The sequence below is a fragment of the Vulpes vulpes genome, chromosome 13, assembly GCF_048418805.1.
Source record: "Vulpes vulpes isolate BD-2025 chromosome 13, VulVul3, whole genome shotgun sequence".
NCBI lineage: Eukaryota > Metazoa > Chordata > Mammalia > Carnivora > Canidae > Vulpes > Vulpes vulpes.
Genome location: NC_132792.1, coordinates 36,713,051 through 36,732,053, shown reverse-complemented (window position 1 = coordinate 36,732,053; position 19,003 = coordinate 36,713,051). Strand labels below are relative to the sequence as shown.

Below are 19,003 nucleotides of genomic sequence, written 5' to 3'. Positions count from 1 at the left end.
GAAGGAAGGAAGGAAGGAAGGAAGGAAGGAAGGAAGAAAGAAAGAAAGAAAGAAAGAAAGAAAGAAAGAAAGAGAAAGAAAAGAAAAGAAAGAAAAGAAAGAAAAGAAAGGAAAGGAAAGGAAAGGAAAGGAAAGGAAAGGAAAGGAAAGGAAAGGAAAGGAAAAGGAAAAGAAAAGAAAAGAAAAGAAAAGAAAAGAAAAGAAAAGAAAAGAAAGAAAGAAAAGAAAAGAAAAGAAAAAAGAAAAAAGAAAAGAAAAATCAGAAACAACGAGAAGGGAAGACAAGAAAGAGTGGAAGCAAGTTTTAACTTTAAGGGAAGACAAGAAAGAGTGGAAGCAAGTTTTAACTTTAATATATCCCAGACTGAAACACATTATTTCCCTTCATCTCTTCCTATAATTCCTAGTCTAATGATACCTCTAAAGAGCCCCAGAATCCTAGGACTCCTGTCAGTCTCTACTCTCCTTCACACTCCACATTCAACAGGATCCTGGGTCTGTTGGGTCTGAATTTCACCATCTGTCTGGTCCACTCACTCCTCCTCAGACCAGTGTCATTGTGCTGCTCAGGCCAGCTGCACTTCAGGCTTAGACCTTAGGCTTCTGCCACTTTCCTCACCACATTTGTCCTTGATCTCTTTGATGTCCTATGCCCATCCTTACTAAAATAATCAGAATTCCCAGAACCATCATTTAATTTCATTCTAAAGGACTTTTATTTGTGTTCTTTCCTTTGCGGCTCTGGCTCCATTCTTGTGACCAACTATGGACTCAAGTATCACCTCTGGATTCCCCTAGACCCAGTTAACCAATCCATCCTTTTGCATAATTACCACCTCTACTATAGTTTTCCTGTTACACTGAAGATTTATCTCCCTATCTGTCCTCAAAGACTATCAGTTCTTTTTACTCTGAGGTATGTCTTATTCTTATAAGATCTCCCAAGTGCTCCTAGCACATAATTGAGAGTTTGTGGGATCTCTGCCCTGCATTTGCTGGCCCTCATGGTGTAAGGTCTTCTCCATTACTGATGCTACTGAACACTCATCCTCTGAGTGATGACCTACTACCTGCCATAGCCTCAGGTTATGTAGGGTATGTTGAATCTCTCTGAATTTTTCCTCTCCTCTATAAGTAGAGGCATGGGAAAATCCAACTTGTAATAATACAAAACAATACACAAAATAATTTGTATTTAAAATTTTTAGGAGTGGGGAGGGGCAGAGGGAGGAGAGAGAGACTCAAGCAGGATCCACACCCAGCGTGAAGCCTCATGTGGGGCTTGATCTCATGACCCTGAGATTATGATCTGAGCCAAAACCAAGAGTTGGATGTTTAACTGTTTGAGCCACCCAGGTCCCCCTATATTTTAAATTTTTAACATAAATTATTAGCTAGGTTTTTAAGTTTGTCTTTTATTTTTTAATATTTTTATTTGTTTTTAAAATTTTTATTTATTTATTCATGAGAGGAGACACACAGAGAGAGATGCAGAGACATAGGCAGAGGGAGAAGCAGGCTTCATGTAGGGAGGACTCTATCCCAGGACCCCGGGGGATCATGCCCTGAGCCAAAGGCAGATGCTCAACCACTGAGCCACCCAGGCATCCCTAAGTTTGTTTTTTAAAGTGAAAATATAGGGGAGAAAAGTCATCATAAAAATAACTCATCACCTAGAGAAAACTGCAGTTGACATGTTGGTGTGCTTATTTTATCTTAGCAATGTTTTTTCAGTCTTTTTAGTTATTATGTCATTAAATTTGTCATGTCATTTAAAATTCTTCAGAGATAAAAATTTTAATGAGTCCATATAATAATTCATTAAATCAGTTAAATTTAAATATAACTATATCTGGTATTCTGGCAATGAATGAAAACAAAGTAAATCCACACCAGAAACCTTCATTCAAGATAAGCTGGGATTCTCTTACGTTTTCTTCATATTTTTCTCAACTGGCTCTTTCTTATTCAAGCTGAGCTATGTCCTTGCAAACTTCTCCTGGGGAGGTTATTTATTGGAATGGATGTTTCACAGAATAAACAGAGCATGAAAAATGTCCAACAAGCATGACTTTAACTGGGTGCTGTGGATTTAAAACAGTAAAGCAATGTTTTCTGTATGGATATGTAGCCTATTAACATTAAGAATTGAGTTAGGAACATGTGTAAAAATGTATGAAAATTTTCCATTTCATATTTGGACCAAAACCATTCAGGGAAACTAATTTCATATGTTAGAGAACTAAAAAAGGTACAAAAACCAAGACCCCATTCCCATCCCATTACTGACTTCCTGTGTAATTGCATAAGAAATGTTTCCAAGTGGAGAGAGGTAGATCAATAAGAAATAAGTGAAGTATCACTACTAACATATATCAAATGCCATTCCATTATAACAATCCATGAGATGACTGTTTCACAGCAAAGGAGCCCAGTAGGAAGACAGACATTGCTTACATGGAATAAGGTCATCTTAGAGCTGGTAGGAGATACAGAGACAATGTATTCTAGGTCCTAAACCTTGTATTTGGGAGACAGGTCCAGAGAAGTTGTTTGTTCATTCACTGATCCATTCATCTGACATTTATATTACAGCAGAATTGGAACCAAAGCCCACATTTCCTTATCCCCAGTCCAGAGCTCTTTTGAGTACACTACACTCCATTCCCTCCTTTGAAAGGAGAAAGACATTGTTTTCCTTCTCTTCTTGTTGCTAAACTAGTTTCATAATTTCACTTTTAGAAGGGTTGGGGGAAATGTTATGTAGGTGACAATTTCATTGCTAAAAGAGAAAAGGACATGATTGCTAACAACAAACTTAAAATCCACTACATGCATCAAATTATATTAACTGCCATAAAATAGTTATCAGAGTTTTGTTTTATGAACATAAATATGCTACTTTTGCTTTCTGAAAGAACGTATGTCTAATGTACTTCCATATTCATTTTTTTGTTTTAAAAGAATGTGAGTTTTTCTAAAAAATTGTTAGGTAAGAGAGTAATATTTTTAGTTTTAACTAACAAAGGAAGTAATAAAAGTGAACATTTTGTTAAGAAACACTCATAATTCATTTATCATTCAAAATATGGTTAAAATGAGAGCTGTGCTGGGCAAAAAGACTATCTGAGCAACAGCTAATAACATGACTTCTAAGCAGAGCAGTACATTTTTAAAATGAGAAAAAATGAATAAACTGAAGTGCCCTAAATACATTTGCCATCAGAGATCCGTCAAGCTCAATCCTGTCTAGTTGTTGCTGTAACAACCACCACTGCCTAATAAACACCTAGGAAGAGGAAAGAACTATTATGCTCTTACTCTAAAGTAAAATTTAATATTCAGAAATAGAACACTTCAAGACCAATAGTTTAAAAAGCATTAAGCCAGAACATAGTTGTAAATCAAGCAGATTTGTGCTAGGTGTGACTAAACTATCATTACTACTGAGCATTGATTTCAGCACTCACGGTATCATGTAGATTTTCAACTGGGGGCATATTTGAGCAGAGGTTCAAGAACCCTTTTCCATTCTGGCCTTCATAAAGACATAGCTCAAAACAGAGTGCTCACAGACATGGTCTACACAGAGGGTTCTTGTGGACATGGGTTAAATTCATTACACAGTGTTGCAATAATGTATTAAGAAAAGGTAGCATATGAAAGATTATATACCAAAATTTAAACAGTGGTTATGTAGAAGTCATGAGGGGGTTAAAACGATAGCAGGAATATTTTCTGTAAGGGGGGAAAAATAAAAAAGCATCTAGTACTCTCTCTGGTGCAAAACTTGAGTACAATTGACATACAACATTAGTTTCAGGTGTATAACATAATGATTTGATGTTTATATTTTGTGTTCTTTTAAAAATTTGTTTAAAGATTTTATTTATTTATTTGAGAGAGAGGATCATGACCTGAGCTGAAGGCAGAGGCTTAACCAACTGAGCCATCCAGGTGCCCAGAGATGTTTTTATTTTTTTCTATTGAAATATAATTACATACAGTGTTATATTAGCTTCAGGTATGCAATATAATGATTCAACAATTCTATACATTTCTCAGTGCTTGAGATTAGTGTACTCTTTTAAAATTTATTATTTTTGGGATCCCTGGGTGGCGCAGCAGTTTGGCGCCTGCCTTTGGCCCAGGGCGCGATCCTGGAGACCCAGGATCGAATCCTACATTGGGCTCCCGGTGCATGGAGTCTGCTTCTCCCTCCGCCTGTGTCTCTGCCTCTCCCTCTCTCTCTGTGACTATCATAAATAAATAAAAATTAAAAAAAAATTTTAAAAAATTTATTATTTTTATTTGAGTACAGTTGACACACAGTCTCTCATTAGTTTGGGTGTACAACTTAGTGATTTGAGAGGTTTACACGTTATGCTATGTCCACCACAAGCATGGCTACCATCTGTTCCTTTACATCACTATTACAATAAGCACTGTATTACTTATGCTGTGCCTTTCCTTCTCATGTCTTACTCATTTCATAACTGGAAGCATTTCGTATCTCCCACTCCCCTTCATCCATTTTGCCCAACCGCTACCCTTCCTCCCCTCTGGAAATCATCAGTTTATTCTCTGAATTTATAGGTCTGATTCTGCTTTTTCTTTGTTTATTCATTTTGGGGTTTTTAAATTATTATTTAGATTCTACTTGTGGGGATTCCCTTAAGCATCCTTAAAAAATACTGAGCATCTTTTCATGTCTGTTGGCTATCTGTATATTTTCTTTGGAAAAATGTCTATTCAGGTCCTCTATTCACTTTTTAATTGGATTGTTTGGTTCTTTGGTGTTGAGTTGTGTAAGTTTTTTATATTTTTTGGATATATACTCCTTATTGGATATATCATTCGCAAATATCATCCCCCATTCAGTAGGTTGCCTTTTTGTTCTGTTGATGGTTTCTTTTGCTATTCAATTTTTTTTTAAATAGACTGTTTTGCCAACAGTTTATTTTTGCTTTTGTTTCCCTTGCCTTAGGAGACATAACTAGAAAAAGTTTTTCTACAGCTGATGTCAGAGAAATTACTGCCTACTTTTTCTTGTAGGAGTTTTATGGTTTCAGGTTTCACACTTAGGTCTTTAATCCATTTTGAGTTAATTTTTGTGTGTGATGTAAGAAAAGTGGTCCTGTTTCATTCTCTTGCTTGTAGTTGTCCAGTTTTCCCAGCACCATTTGTTGAAAAGATGGTCTTTTCTCCACCGTTTAGTCTTGCCTCTTTTTCATAGATTAATTGACCATGTAAGTGTGGGTTTTGTTCATTTTTGCTTTTCATGCCTTTGCTTTTGGTGTCAAACCCAAAAAAGTCATTGCTGAGACCGGTGTCAAGGGGCTTACCACCTACATTTTCTTCTAGGAGTTTCATGGTTTCAGGTCTTACATTCAAGTCTTTAATCCATTTTGAGTTAATTTTTGTGTATGGTGTAAGAAAGTGGTCCAGTTTCATTTTTTTGCATGTGGCTGTCCAGCTTTCCCAGGACGATTTGTTGAAGAAACTGACCTTTCTCCAATGTATATTCTTGGTTCCTTTGTAGTCAATTATTTAAACATATATGCCTGGGTGTATTTCTGGGCTATTTTGGCCCATTGATTTGTGTCTGTTTTTATGACAATACCATACAGTTTTGATTACTATAGCTTTGTAATATGGTTTGAAATTAGGGAGTATGGTGCCTCCAGCTTTGTTCTTCTTTCTTAAGATTCCTCTGGCTATTTGGAGTTTAGAATTGTCTTTTCTAATTTTGTGAAAATGCCACCAGACTTTTTAAAAAATTTATTTATTTTAATTCAACTTGTCATGGGACGCCTGGTTGGCTCAACGGTTGGGCATCTGCCTTTGGCTCAGTGCGTGATCCCAGGTCCCGGGATCGAGTCCCACATTGGGCTCCCTGTGGTGAGCCTGCTTCTCCCTCTGCCTATGTCCCTACCTCTCTCTGTGTGTCTCTCATGAATAAATAAATAAAATCTTTAAAAAAATAAATTCATGTTGCCAACATATAACACCCAGTGCTCATCCCATCAAGTACCCTCCTCAGTATCTATCACCGTTACCCCAGCCCCCACCCGCCTCCCTTCTGCAACCCTTTGTTTGTTTCCCAGAGTTAGGAGTCTCTCATGGTTTGTCTCCCTAATTTTTCCCACTCCATTCCCCTCCTTTCCCTTATGGTCCCTTTCACTATTTCCTATATTCCCCGTATGAGTGAAATCATATGATGATAGTCTTTCTCCAATTGACTTATTTCACTCAGCATAATATCCTCCAGTTCCATCCATGTTGAAGCAAATGGTGGGTATTCATCCTTTCTGATGGCTGAGTAACATTCCATTGCATATATAGACCACATCTTCTTTATCCATTCATCTGTTGATGGACACTAAGGCTCCTTCCACTATTTGGCTATTGTGGATATTGCTGCTATGAACACTGGGGTGCAGGTATCCCAGTGGTTCACTGCATCTGTATATTTGGGGTAAATCCCCAGCAGTGCAGTTGCTGGGTCGTAGGATAGCTCTATTTTTAACTCTTTGAGGAACCTCCACATTTTTCCAGAATGGCTGCACCAGTTTGCATTCCCACCAACAGTGCAAGAGGGTTCCCCTTCTCCACATCCTCTCCAACATTTGTTTCCTGTTTTGTTAATTTTCATCATTCTCACTGGTATGAGATGGTATCTCATGGTGGTTTTGACTTGTATTTTCCTGACAGAAAGTGATGCGGAGCATTTTCTCATGTACTTGTTAGCCATGCGTATGTCTTCTTTGGTGAAATTTCTTGTCTTCTGCCCATTTCATGATTGGATTTTTTGTTTCTTGGGTGTTGAGTTTAATAAGTTCTTTATTAATCTTGGATACTAGCCTTTTATCTGATAGGTCATTTGCAAATATCTTCTCCCATTCTGTATATTGCTTTTAATTTTGTTGACTATTTCCTTTGCTGTGCAGAAGTTTTACCTTGATGAGGTCCTGATAATTCATTATTACTTTTGTTTCCCTTGCCTTTAGAGATGTGTCTTACAAGAAGTTGCTGTGGCCAAGTTCAAAAAAGGGTTTTACCTGTGTTCTCCTCTAGGAATTTGATGGATTCTTATCTGACACTTAGATCTTTCATCCATTTTGAGTTTATCTTTGTGTCTGGTATAAGGGAATGGTCCAGTTTCATTCTTCTGCACATGGCTGTCCAATTTTCCTAGCATCATTTATTGAATAGACTGTCTTTTTTCCATTGGATATTCTTTCTTGTTTTGTCGAATATTAGCTGACCATAGAGTTGGGGGTCCATTTCTGGGTTCTGTATTCTGTTCCATTGATCTATGCATCTCTTTTTGTGCCAGTACCTTACTGTCTTGATGATCACAGCTTTGTAATTTAGCTTGAAGTCAGGCCTTGTGATGCCACTGGCTTTGGTTTTCTTTTTCAACATTCCTCTGGCTATTTTGGTCTTTTCTGGTTCCATACAAATTTTAGGGTTATTTGTTCTAAGTCTGTGAAGAAAGTCCATGGTATTTTGATAGGGATTGCACTGAACATGTAAATTGCCCTGTGTAACATAGACATTTTCACAATATTTATTCTTCCAATCCATGAGCATGGAATGTTTTCCCATCTTTTTGTGTCTTCTTCAATTTCTTTCATAAGTGTTCTATTGTTTTTAGGGTATAGATCCTTTACCTCTTTTGTTAGGTTTATTCCTAGGTATGTTATGGTTTTGAGTGCAATTGTAAATAGAATTGATTCCTTAATTTATCCTTCTTCAATCTCATGTCAGTGTATAGAAATGCCACTGATTTCTGTGCATTGATTTTGAATCCTGTTGCCTTGCTGAATTGCTGTGTTCTAGCAATCTTGGTGTAGTCTTGGGTTCTCTATATACAGTATCATGTCAACTGTAAAGAGTGAGAGTTTGATTTCTTCTTTGCCAATTTGAATGCCTTTTATTTCTCTTTGTTATCTGATTGCTGAGGCTAGGACTTCTGGTACTATGCTAAATAGCAGTGCCACTGAAATTTTAATAGTTTGCAATGAATCTGTAGATTGCTTTGGGTAGTATGGACATTTTAACAATATGAATTCTTCCAATCCTTGAGCACAGACTATCTTTCCATTTATATGTGTCTTCTTCCATCAATGTCTTAAGAGTTTTCAGTGTATAAGTCTTTTACCTCTGTGGCTAAATTTACTCCTAGGAATTTTATTCTTTTTCGTGTAATTGTGATCACTTCTTAAAGGACTAATTTAATCAAAAATTAAAACAATCAATTACACTTTACCCAATTGTGATTATGGATGTAATAGTCTTATCTGATTCAGGTGTAAAAAATAAAACAACAAACAAAAAACCTTTGGTCCATGGGTTACAAATTCAAAAGTCCGGGGCCAATTAGGCAATCCTCTAGAGAAGGAAAAATAATGAAGGTGGTGGGCTAGGGCAATGAAAGTTGATGGGGTGTGGGACAAGGGTGGTGGGCTGTGGGTGGTGGACTGGTGCGACGAGGGCAGGTTGCTGGAGCTATGAAGAGCAGTGGGGCCATGGTGACCTGGAATATACAAGATCAGTGAAAGGTGGCAGCCATAATTCAGCCCCAACCAAATGCAAGTCCAGGACTACCAAATCTGATTCTTTCAGGTAAACCACTTTTTGTGTGTTATGATCCAATTTTTAAACATAGGAAATTAGTTTATATTCTTAAAAGCATTGTTTAAACCAAACAAAACATTGCAATGGTCAGATCTGACCTACAGAACATCAGTTTTTGAAATCTCACCTAGTCCACAGTGAAAATTTCATCAATTTTCATTTAGTGTCCTCCAGTTTATTGTTTAGCCTCTACGATCTGAAGAGAAACCAGGGTATGTTTTTATATAATAGGAAAGTAGACGATAAAGTAGTAAAGGGAACCCTTTTATAAAAAAATAGCCCATGACATGGAAAGAGCATATTTATATAATAATGCTACAAACATATCCACACATATAAATATCTGTCTTGTGGTTTCCAATCACTTATAATGGCAACTTTATTGTACTGCTAAAAAGCAAATCGCAAAAACACTTTCCTGTCACTCACAATCAAGCTTTAAACATGTGGGCACATTGAGCATGCTCCCAGGCTCGATCAACTCTAGCTGTATGGAGGTACTGACTACTCCAAAATTATCATTCCTTCTTAGTTGTAGAATTGTAGGTCAATTACAATGTACTGCATGGAGTTAGGATTTGAAAATCTGAGGATGTGATGGTTTGAAAAATGTTTCTTGGTAGAGAAAAAAGTTGTCCTACCATCCCTATTGGCAGGAATAAAAGTGTCAAGTAATTCATGTTAATAAAAAAAATTGCTATTGTCATTTATTGAAGATACTGCACAAACTGTTCATAGATAATTTGTATAATTTGAAATAAGGAAATTTACCTGCATTAAAAAATAATCATTGTCTTTTCTACATTTTCCTTGACACACATTAGTGATTAAACTTGAAAAGATTCCAAAAGAGTAAAAACTATCATTGAGAAGATTAACTGTGTATTATAAATTTAATAGCACATTACTTCATCAGGAGCAATTTCTCTAGAAATACTTTGTGGCATTCTCAAAAAATCAGGATGAGTGGGAAAAAAAAACTTGTGTTTTAGGACTTAGGAATGCTTTCAGCTGAGTGCAGAAGCAGACATAAAATGAGAACTTCAGAGGTTTATCCTGCACATTTTATTTAGGCTGCTTTGGGAAATCTGCTAGAGCAGACAACCCAGGAAGCCACTGAGGAAAGGGATATTTTCTGCATATTTTCAACATTAAAATAAATGTCTGTGTGGAGTGCCCACAGGAAGCCCATGTGGTTTGGAGGTCCGGTGATCTCATCCAGGCTGGCACTAAGCATGATGCTCTGGAGGACTGGAGGATTCACAGCATCTAGGTTTGTGAAATGCTACAGGTCACTGGCTAATTGGTCTGTTTATGTTTCCTTTCATTTGTTTCTAATAAAAATCTTGGAGTCCAAAGTTTCTGCTTGAGATGACTTCTTTAGAGTTCCAAAAGGTATCACCAGGGCTTTCTGGCTACAGTAAGGCCATTGCCTAACGGATTACGGATACACTGCAGCTTACAGTGCCACCAGAGCACAACAGAAATATACAAAACATATATTCCACATCATGAATTTCCATTTGAGCCAAAGCCAGCATGTTAGAGAAAACTGGAGATGGAAAAGACTTATCCATCATGTGTCTCATTCTCTCATTTTCTCAGTGCAGTTGGCTTTCCAGCCATCGTCCAGATTAGCCCAGTCACATGGTGACTACTTCTCTTAGGAAATTATTCCAGGACCAAGGAGATCTTGCTGCTATGGATTTTAACATTCCATGTAAAATTCCAGGTGTTTGATCTCATATAATTCATCTCAAGTTTAATCTATTCATTGCCCACTTCTATTCATCTGGGCAATAATGAAATAAAATAGCATGTTTATGGGTCTCATACATTATCTGACATAGTGGATGCTCTTTCAATATTTGTTTCTTTACTTCTAACTGAAATTTAACTTGGAATATTTCTGAATTTAACTTGGAAAGGGTGATATATTCTATGAACTTTCTTCTAATTACTTAATTTTTAAGCTTTATTTTATTTTTTAAAAAGATTTCATTTATTTATTTATTCATGAGAGACACAGAGAGAGGCAGAGACAGGCAGAGAGAGAAGCAGATTCCTGGTGGGGAACCTGATGCAGGACTCGATCCCAGGATCCTGGGATCACGACCTGAGCCAAAGGCAGATGCTCAACCACTGAGCCACCCAGGTGCCCCTAATTACTTTACATCAATATACTCAGGGGTATAGAACTGAAAAAATGTCATTGGTGCTTCCATTATGTTCTGTTTTTCCCGTCCTCTCTCCCCCTGCAACAATCTCCCTTTGTACCCCACTCCTTTGTCACCCCCAGAAAAATTAATTTTATACTGACTAAGGTCTACCATGAATTTCCTTAATTCCATGTCACTTCAATTCTTTCGGTTGTTGATGGCTGCATGATTTTTAACCATCTCTCAATACTTAGACATAGCATAGATACATCATGAGGATAAGCATAAAAATGAACATGTTAAATTTAAGGCTGTACTTGGTAGATGCACAAATAATCTAACTTAACCCCCAAAGGACAAGCTAATACACTTTTAAGTATGCACAAAAGTGAATATCCACGAGTTCCTTGCAATGAAATGCTTAACCACTGTGCTTTTAAGCAGGTGTTTTTGTCTTCCAATACTCTAGAACAGAACATCCTATCCTCATTTTATCAAAATTCAAATTCAAACCAGCTCTACAAAGCTGTACTGTGTGATTTCCCTGTACAATGCTTTTCTGGAGAAAGAAGATGGAAAGCAACCAGACATACACAGTCACGTCTCCTGGGTCTCAATTAAATGGTGAGGAAAGACATAAAACAGGTCATTGTGAAAATGATGAAAGTAGATGGAGGGGCAATGTAGGACCAGGACTGTTGTGTGTGGTTGAGCAGGTTGCATAGTGCACAAAGATGCAATATCTGAGAAACACCACCCACATCTTATATCTTGTTGATTTGTATATTTCTCAGGACAATTTTAAGGTAGGTAGTACTAAAGCATCCGGGCCTGCTGAAATCACTGTATTACAATACTTTGCAGACAAAGAGAAATAAAGTATCATGAGAAAGGCTACCTTTTTCTATTCACAAAAACGCACCATATAGATAAGAAGAGGGCCCACTTAAGGCTTAAGGGAACAGAGAATAAGCCTGTTTAATTGGGTCTAGAAGCCAAGAAAGGCCTTCTAAGGAGGGAAGGATTAGCAGTAGTTTAAAATTTTATTACAAACTGCACAGAATATCCAACTTTTACTAGATTTCTGGTATACGGTTTCTCCAAAAACACATTCTCAAGTTGCAGTTAGGCCTGAAAGAAATCTGTCCTTCAGCCTCTGAAGTTAATTAGCAAGTTCACAAAAGTGCTACAAAGCTAGAGCAAGAAGAGAGAAAGTTACATACACATCCTAGGCTGCCATGCTTTTCCTCTGACAGATTTCTGTGTCTGCTTTGTTTGGTTTTTTTAATGTATTCTGTCTTGGTAGGTTATTTGGAAATTCTGGTATTTTCCAACGTTTTGGTAGGGGATATGTGGAAGGGTCAAAGGGTAATTGCTGCTTAATGGCTGAACATGTGAGCTACAAGGATCCTATTTTTCTGCTTCCCCCAAATTAACCATTATATAAATAAGAAAAATTAAAGTCTTTTCTTAAACTGGTTCCTCCATTTTATTTTTTATTTCTTCTGAAGATTTTATTTATTTATTCATGAGCAACACAGAGAGAGAGGCAGAGACATAGGCACAAGGAGAAGCAGGCTCCATGCAGGGAGCCCGATGTGGGACTTGATCCCAGGACCCCAGGATCATGACCTGAGCCAAAGGCAGATGCCCAACCACTGAGCCACCCAGGCACCCCATGGTTTCTCCATTTTAGAGATTTTAATCATCAGCCATTTGGGAGGCCAGGGAATAGATTCCCTTATAAAGAATAAGGTGCTTTGTCTCTAAGTAATAATTATTATAAATCTCAGTGACAATAACTAATATTGTCAATATGTCAAATACTATAGTCTGTATCCAACACTGTTCTTAGGTGTTTGTGTTTACTTTGCTTTTCCCCAGGACAACTTCTGAAGTAAGAAATCTTTTTACCTCCATTTTACAGATTAGGGACCTGAGGCATAAACCCGTTTAAACCACCTGTGTGAGGTCACAGAGCTTTCCAGTGGTAGAAACCTAGAGCTTGCTATGTGGCCCTAGAGCTCATGTTCTTCACCATACAACTTCCCTGTCTTACTGGGATAAATATCCAGCCTAGGCCAAAGATGAAATATCCATTAAGGGACACCTGGGGAGCTCAGATGGTTAAGCAAGCATCCGACTCTTGATTTCTGCTCAGGTCATGATCTCAGGGTCATGAGATCAAGCCCTGCATTGGGCTCCATGCTTAGCATGGAGTCTGCTTGTCCCTCTCTCTCTGCTCTCCGCCCCCACCCCACCCCCACTATCTTGGTCACTATCTCTTCCTCTTTAAAATAAATAAGTGAGGGGGATCCCTGGGTGGCTCAGCGGTTTGGCACCTGCCTTTGGCCCAGGGTGAGATCCTGGAGTCCCAGGATCAACTCCCGCATCAGGCTCCAGGTATGGAGCCTGCTTCTCCCTCTGCCTGAGTCTCTGCCCCGCCCCCCTCTCATAAATAAATAAATAAATAAATAAATAAATAAATAAATAAATATTTTAAATAAATAAATAAAAGTTAATAAAATCTTAAAAAAAAAAAAAAAGGAAACATTCATTAAGCTTTCTTGATTAATGGAAACACAAACCCAAATCAACATCCCGAATTAACCACACTGCCAGTATTATAAGCATATCTGCCAGAATGAGCTTTTGGACCTATCCTTCAGTGAGAAATGTAGGGTAAAAGTGCAAGGTGACACAAGATATTAGGGCTCTGACATTCTCAAAAAACTGGAGTCAGGCCTGGGCATTCAGATCTGCCAGGATTATTCCTCATTATCCAATCCTTGAGACTCAGACAGGCTTTTAACTCACCCGAGGCAGTCAATGGAGATTGGATCATTATTAACGTGAGCATTGCCTTAAGAATTCCCTAAGGGGTTTTTTACAGAACTATTGTCCTTTGAAGATGCCTCATATAAAAACATTTTGTGGTCAGCAATTTCTGGAAACCTGGCCTATTACATCTGCCCCTGAAAGACACAGTGTGTGTGGACCCATCCTGGGATGGGCCCCACAAAGCCCTGCCCTAATGAAACCTGGCTAACATTTAAATTCCAAGATTACAGAAATCTGTTTGGTTGTGGAACTCTTTGTTTCTTAGAACATCTTTGGAACTACCAATTAAACTAGTGTTTGAGGGACACTCCTTCAAGGTGAGCATTTCATGGGGAGGAAATATCAGAAAGGGAGACAGAACATGAAGACTCCTAACTCTGGGAAACGAACTAGGAGTGGTGGAAGGGGAGGAGGGCAGGGGGTGGGGGTGAATGGGTGACCGGCACTGAGGGGGTCACTTGACGGGATGAGCACTGGGTGTTATTCTGTATGTTGGAAAATTGAACACCAGTACAAAATAAATTTATTATTAAAAAAAAAAAAAAGGTGAGCATTTCAGTGAGAGACAGCAGAACACATAGAGAAGGAGAAAGAAAAGATAGAAAGGAAGATGGTTGGAGGCAGGAATGTGGGAAGAGTGCAAACTGAAATAGCCATAATGCTTACCATAGTGTTTCTTATGTACTAGTCCTAAGAACAATCTGTTCAATTGAAGTTACAAAGGGAAAAGGAGTTTTGATTATGTAAGATAAAACAGCAGGTCTGACATATTAGCAGGCCTGGGGTATTGTGTGCAGTGAGATCAGAGCACAGGATTACCTACCTACACAGCCTTTCTCCTCACTTCGAAGGAGAAAGGCCATGGTGTGTTGATGTGAACCAGATCACCTAAGCAGAGGGAGGAAGATGGAAGAGAGAACCTACCCTTCACTTGGACTTTAGAGCTCCAACTTTTTTTAAAACTGTTCTGGACTTTTTCTTTTCTTTTCTTTTCTTTTTTTGTTTTAAAAGCAACAAAAGATAGAAGAAAGGCCAGAAAAGAATATTGAAACACCCATTCAATGCAACACCACAGCATACAATATCTTTTTTTGTTTGTTTTTAAACTCAGAGGGAAGATTGATTTCTTTCATGAATCTTCCAAAAAACAAGGAGGAGAAAAGTTCCAGCACAGAAGAAATGTGGACACTCTTCAGCCACATCTGTAGACAGAGCCATATGATATGTTATTTTAAAAATACTTTGCTTTTTGCTTTAGCCCTTTGGGGTTTCTAGAATCTTTATAAGGAATCTCAGGGTGGTAGGGGTTTGTTCTGGGGAATATTCTCAATCACCAATGGCCTATAACCTACCCTAAACACTTCACAATAACCTAAATTTCAGCTCAGGAAGTCTGTGGGAATATTACTCATGAGCATATATTACTGTTTGCAAAGATTGTAAAGTAGGAAATGGTTTGTATTTGAGGCTATAAGTTTTTTACTTCTTTGAATCATTTTATGGGCAGAGAGGGAGGTTGCTAAGAAGGTTCTAACATTGAAATATTAATTGGGGCTGAGGGCACACAAAGAAAAATGATCTGTAGCATCAAGAAAGGCCCATCTGTCAAACCAGTGGGCTTTGGGTTTGAAGGGAGGGAGACTGGCCCCATGGGGACTTGGGGAGGACGGGACACTGTCTGAGGTGAGTGGGGAAACTTAAGCTTCCTATTATTAATGAGAGCTGGGAGCTGGGAGCAAGTCAGGCCAAGAGGAGCAGCTTCACAGGTAGCTTTCCTGAATGTCTTGCAAAGGGCACCAAAGGGCCCTTAATCTCTGGTAACTTCTAAATTCTCACTTTAGATCCCACAGAGTCTGGCTGTATTTCATTCCTGTGAAATCTCTGATCATTATAATAAATCTAGCTATACTCCCCTTTCTTTGAGTTAGCTGGAGGAGCTCTCTTTTTCTTCTTCCCAGAAAAAAGATCCCCAGTACTCAGGAGACTCGAAATAAATGGAGCATTTCAGTACAATGTGATACACTCAATCCTCCCTCAGGTGTCTTTTTATGCTCTTGGACAGTTTTTTGTCTATTTTAATGAAAATTAAGCAAAAAGCAAAACAAGAAGTAAAATTAAAAACCAGCTCTAGGGGCAGCCTGGGTGGCTCAGGGGTTTAGCGCCGCCTTTGGCCCAGGGTGTGATCCTGGAGATCTAGGATCGAGTCCCACATTGGGCTCCTTGCAGGGAGGCTGCTTCTCCCTCTGCCTGTGTCTCTGCCTCTCTCTGTGTCTTCCATGAATAAATAAATAAAAATCTTAAAAAAAAAAAAAACAGTTCTAAATATACAGTCATTGTGAAGAATAATAAAACATTTTCAGAACAATTGGGGCCTATAAAGATCCCAAGGTGACAATGCAATTAGATTTTTTAACATTTATTTCTAGATTTTGAGAAGGAAGAAGAAATCTACAATGTCCATGTACATGGTATGTGTAGCAAAGAGAAGATATACTAAAATTGCTCATTTTATTGGCATGTTAAAAATGGTAAGTGATTACATAAATTGTGTGCCTATTCAGAGTAGTAACAGTATGGCAATTTTAAGTGAGCAATTTCTAGAAGGGTGAAAAAATACTCTTTGCCAAATATTCTACTATAATACAGCATGGAAGTATTTTATGTAAAATATTTTGAATGATTAAGAGGGGGAAATGACTTTCAAAATAAAATAAAATTCTTTTTCAATATACTTTATTTCAGTTTAAACTATGCCTTCTTTAAGAATATCATATTTTTGTGCAGCCTGGGTGGCTCAGTGGTTTAGCACTGCCTTCAGCCCAGGGCCTGACCCTGGAGACCTGGGATCGAGTCCCAACATCAGGCTCCCTGCATGGAGCCTGCTTCTACCTCTGCCTGTGTCTCTGCCTCTCTCTCTCTCTCTCTCTCTCTCATGAATAAATAAATCTTAAAAAAAAGAAAAGAATATCATATTTTTGGGACACCTGGGTGGCTCAGTGGTTGAGCATTTGCCTTCAGCTCAGGTCTTAATCCCAGAGTCCCAGGATCAGGCTCCCCGCAGGGAGCCTGCTTCTCCCTCTGCCTATGTGTCTACCTCTCTCTCTGTGTCTTTCATGAATAAATAAAATAAAAAATCTTAAAAAAAAAACAAATATCATATTTTTAGGATGGAAAATTAAAATTGAGACACGTGAATACATCTTATGCTTGATCTAGTTGTTACCAGCCAATAACCATCAACTCATTCCTACTTCAGTGGAAGTTTCAAAATCACAGATATTTAGAAACATGCTGTTTCCATAGCAGCAATTAAAAAGTAAAACTAAGAAGATTTTATTGATTTTAACAAGGCTTAGAAAATTTATTCATCTTTTTAGCAGTGATTTTTTGCTCTTTTTTTAGTCTTTAGCAACATCTCATATTCTCTTTTCTAGATATATTTAGTAAATCATAAATTTTGAAAGTAGGTTAATTGTGACATTACTATAAAATTACACATTCTTATAGTAATATAGAATAACCAATATTTAATCCTCTTTTTAAATATTTATTTATTTATTTTAGAGGGAGAGAGAGCACACACGTGCATGCATAAGCACGTGCAGGTGTGCAGAGGGAGGGTCAGAGGAAGATGGAGACAGAGAATCTTAAGCTAGTGCCACGCCCAGCACGGAGCCCACAAGACTTGATCCACATAACCCTGAGATCATGATGACCTGAGCCCAAATCAAGAGTCAGATGGTTAACCAACTGAGCCACCATATTTAATTCTTTTTTAAAAAAATATTTTATTTATTTATTCATGAGAGACACAGAAAAAGGCAGAGACACAGACAGAGGGAAAAGCAGTCTCCCTGTAGGGAGCCTGTTGTGGGACTTGATCCTGAGACTCTGGGATCACACCCTGAGCTGAAAGCAGACGCTTAACCTCTGAGCCACCAAGGCGTCCCTCCAGTACTTAATTCTTAATGTAAAGAGATACTGAACTATAGATTCAAGATCAGGCATCAAACACTCTAAGTACATGTAATGTCAGCTTAACATATGCATAAAATACAATGTATGACAAATACTTGTAGGTAATTCATTAATAATTTAAAAAGCATGGTATAACATTTGCTGTTGCTATTAATTTATTAAGATGCAGACACTGGAATCAGGCTTTTATTTTTTTTTAAAGATTTTATTTATTTATTCATGAGAGACACAGAGAGAGAGACAGAGACCTAGGCAGAGGGAGAAGCAGGATCATGCCTTGAGCCAAAGGCAGACGCTCAACCGATGCCACCCAGGTGTCCCAGAAATCAGGCTTTTAAACACAAATACTACAGTTACAAAATGCAAGTTTCTTCATGGTAACATGGCGGCATGATGGTAGATAAGTGAAATCAGCAGTGTAATTGTTCCAAGATAAAATGCTAAGAAAATAGGAAATAGACTTTCTTCTTTTATTCATGTGTTGTTCAAGTTGTATGTTTTTTGCCAACTATCCTGACCTCTAACAATTTCTGCTTGTCAAAACACAGAGAAATGGCTCACCTGTAACAGACATACAGCCTAATGGAGCGATGAGAGTAATAGGAGCAAATCCATAGGCTGCAAAGTTGCCTGTCTCCCCCACGGCCATGAGCACGGTCCCAGACCACCACAACACGCTCTTGAAGTAGGGCCTGGGATGTTCCTGGTGTGCCAACTGGACGTGAGAATATTTCTGGAAGTAAATCAGAAGGCAAATAAGAAAATATCTCTCCCAGTTAGAACTTGCCTTGAAAATTTTTGGTCCTGTGTATTTGCATCATGGCTTTGAAATTTGCAGATTATTACAGAGTGATTATTATGGTTTTCTGCTTGTTCCAAACATATCAGCTGCAGAAGCGACTGTCATTAAGAGAGAATTTTGTAGCAGAAGGGCCTTCCTTACATAAGAATGTTTAGTTCCTGTAGCTATAAAATTAGTATCAGTAACTATTCTCCAAAGGTGAGGAGTATGTTAAGGAGCTTAGTGTCTTTTCAGTCTCCCACACCACAATACTTCTTTCAGAATGTTGAAAAAGTCCAGCCAAAATAAACACTAATGAAATAAAATAAGTTACTAAAGAAAACCACTTTGAAAAGGGACTTAAATGTGTGAGTCAAAGTAGCTACCACAATAAACATACTGGGGCAGAATACTTTGCCAGTAGGGACCTGGGGTGATACATACTTGTTTATATCTGGTTAGAGTATTTCTTTGTATTTGAGGCACATACATTCCTGGAAAATTGGCCATTAAATAAAGCCCTGTTTCCTTATTAATTTTATGATGCCTGAACCTACTTTCTATTAAGAAGTATGTACAGGGGATCCCTGGGTGGCGCAGC

At 38.0% G+C, this 19,003-nt stretch overlaps 1 protein-coding gene across 2 annotated transcripts in view; it reads right to left on the bottom strand.

Moving 5' to 3' along the window:
- Positions 1-19,003, bottom strand: part of NIPAL2 (NIPA like domain containing 2) — a 76,798-nt gene that overhangs the window by 35,516 nt on the left and 22,279 nt on the right. For both annotated transcript variants that reach the window (XM_072734234.1, XM_072734233.1), the window contains exon 3: positions 18,183-18,354. In XM_072734234.1, the coding sequence (XP_072590335.1) occupies positions 18,183-18,354 (172 nt within the window). The remainder of the gene's footprint in view (positions 1-18,182; positions 18,355-19,003) is intronic.